Source organism: Paramormyrops kingsleyae, chromosome 11, assembly GCF_048594095.1.
Source record: "Paramormyrops kingsleyae isolate MSU_618 chromosome 11, PKINGS_0.4, whole genome shotgun sequence".
Lineage (NCBI taxonomy): Eukaryota > Metazoa > Chordata > Actinopteri > Osteoglossiformes > Mormyridae > Paramormyrops > Paramormyrops kingsleyae.
The window spans coordinates 25,077,303-25,086,668 of NC_132807.1; the positions used below are offsets into that span (position 1 = coordinate 25,077,303).

Below are 9,366 nucleotides of genomic sequence, written 5' to 3' on the forward strand. Positions count from 1 at the left end.
GGCTGACCTTGTTCTTGGTTGTATCTTCTAAATAAATAAAAGTAAATGTAATATTATAATACAAAATTCTCTGGTTTCATAAAACATTTCACGTGTTGAAAAATTTGCTGAGGTCTCATTTATTTAATCGTACTCCAAAGCTACTAACAAGGAAATAGAACTTTTGCAAAAAGTAACCTTTAACACCGCACTGTTGTCTTTTTTTATAACGTATAAAGTCAGACCTCAGCAATTTTTTTATTTTTCCACGTCATATTTTTACAGTTTGTTTTTTTGCCTCCTCTGCAGGACAGAACTACTTGGGTGCGTTCGACTTGGGCTTAGGTCTGTCTGCAGTAGGGTTGCCAACCCGTCCCGAATTGTCCGGGACATCCCGCAATATGGGCGATTTTGATTCGTCCCTTCAATGAGGGCAGTGGTGGCTTGATGGTTAGGGTAGCGCACTTGTAATTGAAAGATTTCAGGTTCGAATCCCCCACCAGCAAGTCACCACTGAGGTACCCTGAGCAAGGTACCGTCCCCAAGCGCTGAATTAGCTGCCCCCTACTATGTCACGAAAGTCACATATGGGTCACATTTCGTTGTTGCGCACTGTGTGCTGTGGTGTGTTGACAATGACCACTGATCACTAAAATTCTAATTCAGTGACCCTACTCTGCATGTAACGAGCTACTTTGTCGATAGCACCTAACCGTAACCCTTACCCTGATCACAAAAAAAAACCCTAACCCTAATAAGGCTCGATAGCACGTCTCGATACGTAGCTCAAATTGTCAGAACACCGGCTTTGAATGCAGTAACTCGCCGTAACGAAACAGAAAACGCGGATCCGACTGTACCATTGTACGGCAGTCTTTTACGACCTGGGACCTATCTAGCAGCAACATGACGTCTTTCCGAGGGGCAGTGCGCATGTGCATGACGTAATCTCGGGGTATGATTGGCCAAAATGTCCGGGATTGGCCAAAATGATTGGCCAAAATGTCCGGGAAATGTCCGGGAAATGTCCGGGAAATATAAAGGTTTGAGTTGCGGAAAGTCTGGTTTGAGACGTATATAGCTGAACTACGCGAAGAATTTAGAAGACGTTTCTGCGGTAAGTTGACTTTGCCTTATGTGTAGTTATTTATTTAAGAAAACATGGCCTTAATTTCCTATTACGTGAAACTTTCTTTAGTTATTTAATACACGATTGTGCACGATTTTGATATCTACATTTTATCAGTAGCTTTAGAACAAACCTTTAGATTCTCTCTTGGTACATGTCAATATTATCAGTTTAAATAAAACCTACTGAAAATGTATTCCTAACTTAAACTCAAACATTTGTTATTATTAACAAGTAATAATAATGTATTAATAGGCAGTTTATAAATGTATGCAAAATAATCCACTGGTCCATTTCTCCTACCATTTATCCATAATTTAAATTAAAGTAAAACCATTTTTTGTAGCTCTGAAGTTGCATAAAACATTGAGTAAAGCTGTAAAAATGCATGTTGTCTTGAATTATTATTCTTACAGAAAATTCAGTCTGATGGCTCTATCAAAACCAGAGACTCTTTCACTGGAGTGCAGTGAGCTCCCTGATCAGGTTCTGTTTGTGGGAGAAGTAACCTTGGGTGAGAATGCCAGAGACATCATGCAACAGAAGACCGAAAAGCAGAAGCAGAAACAGAGAATTTTAATGGCTGCGGTTGCCCTGCTCAACTCTGGTGGGGGTATAGTCTGTGTGGAGATCAATAATGAGAACTACAGCTATCTCTCAGATGGTTTAGGCCTGGACATAGAAGAGGCTTTGAAACAGCTGGTTCATCCATCAACCTTAGAAGATTACTTTGGGTTTTCGCAAATAGGAGTGAACTTCTTCATTTTCGTGAAAACATGGAGCTCCACTGGGGGTCGGGTACGTCTTTGTAGTATTGACACGGGTCTCCGAATAAGATCTGGAACATTAGTTTTAAATGTTGAAAATTATGCAGTAACAGAGTTCTTAAGGAAGCAGAAGATGAAGAGAAATTTGGCAAAAGGACAAGGTGATGAGCCTGTGGCAAAGAGACGCCGCTTCTTGTCTGGAGATAGACCAAATGGTCAGCAGCTGTTTGAAAGACAGGAAGTTCAGCCTGGAGAAAAGTTACCATTTGGGGAGAGTGTGAATGTGGAGCTGAAGAGTTTTAGTAATGAAAAAAACCTTTTTACAAGATTTAAAGAAATCATTCCAAAGTACGTAAGTGCCTTTGCCAACACTGATGGGGGCTACCTCTTCATTGGTGTTGATGACAAAACAAGAAAAGTTGTTGGATGTGGCAAAGGTCTTAACAAGGAATCCATAAAGACAGAAGTCGAAGTCATGTGCCGCAAGGTTATCTCAGTTCACTGCTCAGGCTGCACTCAGGAGAATGACTGCTCTGTGGAAGTCCGCATCCTCGACGTTCTTGGGGGAAATGTCAGTGACCCTCTATATGTTGTGGCTATACACATTCCAAAGTTTTGCTGCACTGTTTTTGAAAAACATCCGGATTCATGGCACCTTGAGGGCACAGAGGTGTGCCAGATACAGGCTGCAGTCTGGATGGAAAAGATGCAGGTGACTGATCCAGGTACAGGTCTTTGTTTTTGCTTCAGGTACAATGGGAAAATGATTAAACACAGACCTTAACCCTAACTGTTCTCCTGTATATAGAGAATACGGAGTTATGTGCACAGTTTGAGAAAGTGCTCAGTCAGAATGCTGCTCCTCCAAAATGCAAGCCAGTCTATGGGATCAAAGATGACCACCTAAGTTCTTTGCAGCAGAAATTGTTCCCTGGTAAGTCCAAAAGACATTTGATTACTTTTTTACTGATTGTTATGTGGTTATATTTTTTTAAAACTCTGCCATTGTTTTTGCAGTTTATGAAGGAAGAATAACAATTACACCTGATGACCTTAAGAAAAAAATATGGAAAAAGTATCTAAACCTTCAAAACTTGATGCCAGAAAACGGTCGAGGAGTCCTGATTCTCTCCAACAGCTGGTCAGTTGATATTGATAGACCAAAAAACAAGGAGGTCATTTGTGAAGCCCTCCTGATCTGTGAACAGGATTACCCTAAACTTTTCTTCATGGTGGAAAATGGAAGCTCTGGTCTGTGGGAATATGCCAAGGATACTGCCTTCCACCTCAGACAGAAGCTTGTGAATCTTGGAGGCTATTCAGGATGGGTCTGTGTGATCCCACAACTGGTGAACTGTGAGACAGGGGAGTTAATACCAAGACATCAGGGTAGTCCTGATACTGTGATAGAGCATCAGTACCCAGAGTTCTACAAGCCTGAGAACATTGAGGAAGTGCGAGCCTTACTACGGGCCCTGGTGATTGTAGTAATGAGCTTCACTTCAGCACTCAGCAATCAGTTAGGGCAGGAGTTCTTGAATTTGCTCACATCTGAACAGTTCGAAGTAATTAAAAAAAATTATGATCTAATGAACATGAGAAAACTGTTTGTTCACGGCTATCCTGGAACAGGGAAGACTGTACTGGCAACCCTGGTAATCAGGAGGATTAAAAATACATTTGGGTGTGAAACAAGTAATATCCTTTACATCTGTGAGAACATACCACTAAAAGAATTTATCAGGTAAGTTTGTAGTTTGTATATTATTAAAAATTTGTAAAATATTGCTTTTTTTAAAATGTATTTTAAAAATTGTTTTTTTAATTGATTTGGTAATAAGTGTAACAGAGCCTTTTTTCTTCAGAAAAGAAGAAATTTGTCAGAGTATAACACGGTCATCCTTCATGAAAGAAGCATTTCCAGATATTAAGCACATAATTGTGGATGAAGCCCAGAATTTCCGACGTGAAGATGGAGATTGGTATAAAAAAGCAAAACAGATAGTGAAACCAGGGAATGGTGTGTTGTGGGTCTTTATGGATTACTTTCAGCTCAGTCACACAGAACCCAATGGTTTACCATCACCCTCAAGACAAACCAATAAAATACCTTTAGTCTATTCCTTGCGGAATAGCGTGGCTGTACACAATGAGGTTTGTAAGAAACTTGACAGCATAAGAGAGAGTAAATTTAAACTTGAGAGAGATATAAAGGAACACATGGAGGGATTGATTAGGCAGAAGAACTGCATGCACTCACTTCCAGGTTATTATGAAGAGATCATCACAACAGAAAAAGAAAAATTATCCAGACTGACATCACTCTTAAGAAACCTGCTAAGACAAGGAAACTCTCCAAAAGATATTGCCATTCTTGTTTCAATTTGTTTTAGCATTGATAGTGTGAAACTTCATTTGGAATACGAAATTAAACTTCCTTTGGGTTCAGCAGAGAATTTAGATGAAAATGTGGTTGTTGTTGACTCAGTTCGCAGGTTCTCTGGTCTGGAGAGAAACATTGTCATTCTGATTAATCCGGTGGTTCACCGGTTTCAGAGAAAAATAAAAGACCAATTTTTGGTTTCGGGCTTCTCCAGAGCTAGAATACAACTGTATGTTATTTTTGTGAATGGGAAGAGCAACAATTGCACTTAGTCTGTCAAAGGTACTGCAGTGTAAATATGATCACATTTTTTGTCCATCCTAAGCTTTGACCCAGTGTACCTTTGTGCTGTTTTTGGTTATTGATATGTATATACAGCACCCTCCACAATTATTGGCACCCCTTGTAAAGATTTGTAAAAAAGGTTAGAAGAAAATGCACCTTTTGGTGTCACACTGAAAAAATGAGAAAATTCCAACCTTTCACTGAAATAAATTTATTCGAAGAAAAAAAAAAACCAACAAATTATTTTTTAACAAAAACAGATATGCCACAATTATGGGCACCCGTGCTTTTAATTTTTTGTACAACCTCCTTTTGCCAGCATAACAGCACTGAGTCTTCTATAACACTTTGTAAGGTTGGAGAATATAGAGCAGGGCATCTGAGTCGATTCCTCTTTACAGAATCTCTCCAGATCACCCAGGGTCATGGATTACACCTTGAAGGTCCCTATTCCCTCCAACCAACTCAAAAATGTACAATTTATAGGGGAAACATGCTTCAGCTACATTGTGTTCACTATAATTTCCATAGGTGCCAATAATCAATCGTGACACATGTATTTTTGTTCAAAATAAATTTCCCTGTGCATCTTATTTTTTTTTTTCTCAATGAAAGATTGGATTTTTCTCATTTTTTCAGTGTGACATGAAACTGCTTCACCAAAAGGTGGATTTTTTTCTAACCCTTTTTACAAATCTTTACAAGGGGTGCCAATAATTGTGGAGGGTGCTGTTTGTATGTATGTATGTGTGTGAGTGTGGTATTTTTCATCTGATTACTGCTGGATTCCTAAATCTCTTGAATGCAGAAACCATTATAAAGGCTGGTATGGTGTATTACAGATCTTATGAAATGTATGATTAACTTTTGTGATTCTGTTTCTTTTTAAGACAAATGCTAAGTACAGAACACTAAGGCTGAGTTATTGACTTTCATTCACTCACCATCTTAATGTCATAAAGGTAGTTTTATTCTGCTATAGTGTTAATTATTCTGTTTGCTTTCTCTTGTATATCCTAAATAATGCTTTCTAATTCACACCCTGGTTAAAAAAAAGATTGTCAAATAAATGAAAAAATGACCTTAATGAACCTGTGTCATATGGTTGTGATAGAGGGCAAGACATAACCCTGTATTAACATGCATCCTGGGTGATCCGATCCGATCAGTGAGATCTGCCGGCGGCTGCAGGGGTGGAGTATAAACTGACTGGCCGCAAACAAGTGGGGCAACTTCTACTTCTCGTAGTGTGCGAGACCGGACTGCAATGGCAGCACTGCCAGAAGGGTGTAGATAAATCTATATACATCACCTGCATGCACATTAGCTTACTTCTTTTACAATAATCAACTCCTGATCCAAACTGTTAGCAGTGGGGAAAAAAAACTATTGTGTATAGTGGCCCTGTGTAAAAAGATAGCTGCCAGGAAAAAGATCAAATACATTTATTTAAAGGATTCAAATGTTTGTTATGCAGAGTACAATGCAATTCTTACTTGAATTCCGCCTTCACAGATTAGAGTTAGACGATTACACAAATAAAGCAGCGCAACATTTGCTGCGCTACATCTCTCTAGTCTAGTCGAAAAAAGACGCCGAGTCCCTCCCCCCCATTAATTCACTTAAGGTGTGACGAAATGATTGAAGAAATGGTTGCAGTTTCGTTTCTTCGTTTGTTCAGTCTGCGCATGTGCGCTGTTTAGAATCCTGGAAATATAAAGCCGCTAAAAATCAGAGAAGATTTGTATCTTTATTCGACTGATACGAGATGTTTCGTGAATTGCGCTATACCTTGACAAGCGGTAAGGTGAAAATGGCGGCTTTTCCATTTTGAAGATGCGAAATGAAATCCCGCTAATCAGATTTCCGGAAAAAATAATCTACGATTGTTTTTTTGGCAAGTCGAGAAAGAAGTTGACTAATTTACAAAATTGCAATGGAAACAACTTTTTCCGAGTTAGTGAATGGTTAAGTGTGGTAATTCTGTGCCGAGTGTTATATTAACAAACAACGGAAACGGGACATTATTTATATACAAAAATAACGCTTTCAAGAGTTACATAGGCTAGTTAGCCCCAGCAAACAGCAAGACGTCCTTTGGTCGTCCATATCCTGCGTTCGATTATCTTTCAACAGAAGGGAAAGTTGTAGTTTACTGTGTAAGCACTACGTCTCATTTGTGGCTCATTAAATCGGTCGCACACTCTATATATTCCAACTTATCTGTGGACGTGTTGCTACGGAGTTTTATACGTAAAGCACCGAGCGTAATGTGTTATCAACTGATATTGCTAACAAGTAACTGGGCCATAGCTGTCAAGTCTCCCGTTTTGGCCGGGAAACTACCGTATTTTACCCCTCTTTCCCGCCGTCCTCCCGTATTAGTATTTTCCCTTAAATCTCCCGTATTATAATATCATTTAAAAAAAAATCCTCTGCCTCTCCAAACTGAACTGTCAGTAGCCTCGCGAAAACTGCCACCTGCAGTAATCTGCAGGTCATTTACAACATTAACCAGGTCATAAATGCGGAGGTTAAAATGGCAATGCTGTGTGCGAAAAACAACGTTACTTTCACCTTCTGTGACGACTTCAACAAGGATACAAAGTCTGCAACAAATCTGTATAATAAGTCATTAGTGAATGCCAGAGTGCCACATGAGTGAACATGAGAAATTAAAAGAAAATGTGTAGGCCTAATGGGGAAAAAAACTGTAAATGACAAGTGGTTATTTTAGATTTCTTGTACTGTACATCTGTCTTAAAATGTAAGGGATACTGGAGCTTGGTTGGGGTGGTGGGATGGCTCGCGGTGGGTGCCGGGAAATTTCCCTTATTTTCAAATCCAAAACTTGACAGGTATGAACTGGGCTAGAATTGGATTTCATGATTAGTCAGATTTAAGGTAGTTCGGGCTAATTAAGTGAACGAAGATAAAGCCCATTTAAACTGAGGTACCTTAAATCCGACAAGTTGTCCGGCTAAGTAAAAAATCTTGCTTTTTGATATGGATCCATGGTATTGCTACTTCTGTGGCAAATGGAACGCATCTATGGGAAGCCGTTATAACATTTAGTCAAGTCACACTCCTATCCGTAATTACATTTTAGATAAACATAATATAATTTCTCCTAGTCAAAATGTTGTATTCCAACTAGTCAGAATGGCAATTACAGATATCCACAATTGCATTCTTACTAGTACAAAATGTATTTCAAGATATTGAAAACTTGATTTCTCCTAGTAACAATTCTATTTAAGATATCTTTAAATCTTTACAAAGTATAAGTGGCCGTTTTGACATTTAATTGCTAGACTGGCTATGTAATGCAGACATCCGTAATTCAATTCTTCCTAGTCAAGAGAATTTCGGATATCTACAGTGGCATTCCTCCTATCCACAATTGTCATTTCAGATATCCACATCGTTATTCTTCCTAGGAGAACTTGCATCACTTTTGCCATTCATGTCTATTGGGCTTTCATTTTCAGATATCCACAATTATATTTCAGATATCCAGAATGTTCATTCTGGATATCTGCAATTGAATTTTTACTAGGAAAAACTCCCATTTCAGATATCTACAATCCAATTGTTACTAGTCATAACATAATTTGGACAGTGAGTCACCTGAAAAGTGAGTTGTGAGGGAGGGAGATCTGTAACTTGATCCTAGTTGATGGGAGTCCTGAACAGGGGCGAGGAGTATAAATGAATAAATGCATCATTTCCATAAACATGCATATTTTTGCAATACGGCTAGGCAATGAGAAAAGGCTTGCAGTTTGATATGTGTCGGTCTCTCCCTTATACTTTCAGATCGTGGGAATGGTCTTCACGTGCTGCCTGTAACGCAGTCTGAAAGCGGAGCCGTACTGAGAGCCCTGAGAAGGTCGTCTTGCTGCTGTGCCTCCATGACATAACCACTGTATGGCCTTATGACCAGCACTGCGTCCTCCCTCTGTTTGTTTGTATATGTGCCATGTAAATCAGGGGGGAGAGAGATGCAGTTCCTTTAAGGAGCGTAAGACAAAGGTCATGGAAACAAGACTATTCTGTAATCCCCACCGCCACCTTCTCTGCACATCCTGTATGTCGAATCCGAAAGTTTTCCCTCATACTGAAACGGTCTTTGGCCACTACACTACACTACAGTCTGAGCTATGAGTAACACAACGAATGTAACACCTGTGTATAGCTCAAATAAATAATGCTGAAATCTCCTATTTTTGTGTTTGATCCTACTTTCTCCCCTTGCTTGAATTGGCTTTTATTTGCAATGAGATATTACTCCTACAGAACGTTACATTTGTAACTTTCGGAAAAGGCATAAGAGGGTGGAGTGCATGCATGAATACTGATATATTGCATGATATAAGCTGTGCCTATCCAGGGATCTTAAAAAGAAAGGTCAGTTTCTTTTCTGATTTCTGAAGTTGCAACAATATAAACTTTGATAGGGAAATACTATTTCATATCCGAAATAGAAGCCTAGCTGGAGTGGGAGTAGGACCAGCTATTGGCTTTAATACGCAGTCCTACAATCATCACTGATTGTTTCCTTTAACACATAAGAAATTTTAAATGGTTTTACAATTAGCCCTTTAACCACAGGTGCTACTGGGATACTGGCTGACCTTGTTCTTAGTTTTATCTTCTAAATAAATAAAAGTAAATGTAATATAATACAACATTCTCTGGTTTAGTAAAAAGTTTCATGTGGTCTTCAAAAATAAAAAAAATGCTGAGGTCTGATGTTTTATTAAATCACAGTCCAAAGCTACAAAGTAACATAAGTAAATAAATGTTACTTTTTGCAATAG

General features: G+C 38.9%; 1 protein-coding gene and 1 long non-coding RNA gene across 2 annotated transcripts; both read left to right on the forward strand.

Moving 5' to 3' along the window:
* Window positions 1–1,007: 1,007 nt before the first annotated feature.
* Window positions 1,008–5,630, forward strand: LOC111847991 (schlafen family member 9-like). The gene is made up of 5 exons (XM_023819649.2): window positions 1,008–1,096; window positions 1,525–2,600; window positions 2,684–2,809; window positions 2,893–3,619; window positions 3,741–5,630. Exons 2-5 carry the CDS (start codon window positions 1,538–1,540, stop codon window positions 4,528–4,530), a joined length of 2,706 nt encoding a protein of 901 aa, XP_023675417.2. The 5' UTR covers window positions 1,008–1,096; window positions 1,525–1,537; the 3' UTR covers window positions 4,531–5,630.
* A 535-nt stretch (window positions 5,631–6,165) lies between these two features.
* On the forward strand, window positions 6,166–8,769 carry LOC111847994 (uncharacterized). The gene is made up of 2 exons (XR_002839205.1): window positions 6,166–6,345; window positions 8,363–8,769. It is a non-coding gene; the product is annotated as an uncharacterized lncRNA (long non-coding RNA).
* Window positions 8,770–9,366: the final 597 nt, after the last annotated feature.

Bases quoted from the DNA above. Each gene is read 5' to 3' on its own strand.
- LOC111847991 (XM_023819649.2), top strand. From the start codon at position 1,538: ATGGCTCTATCAAAACCAGAGACTCTTTCACTGGAGTGCAGTGAGCTC. The intron at 2,810-2,892 runs GTAAGTCCAAAA...TTGTTTTTGCAG, and splicing joins GCAGCAGAAATTGTTCCCTG to TTTATGAAGGAAGAATAACA. The intron at 3,620-3,740 runs GTAAGTTTGTAG...TTTTTTCTTCAG, and splicing joins CCACTAAAAGAATTTATCAG to AAAAGAAGAAATTTGTCAGA.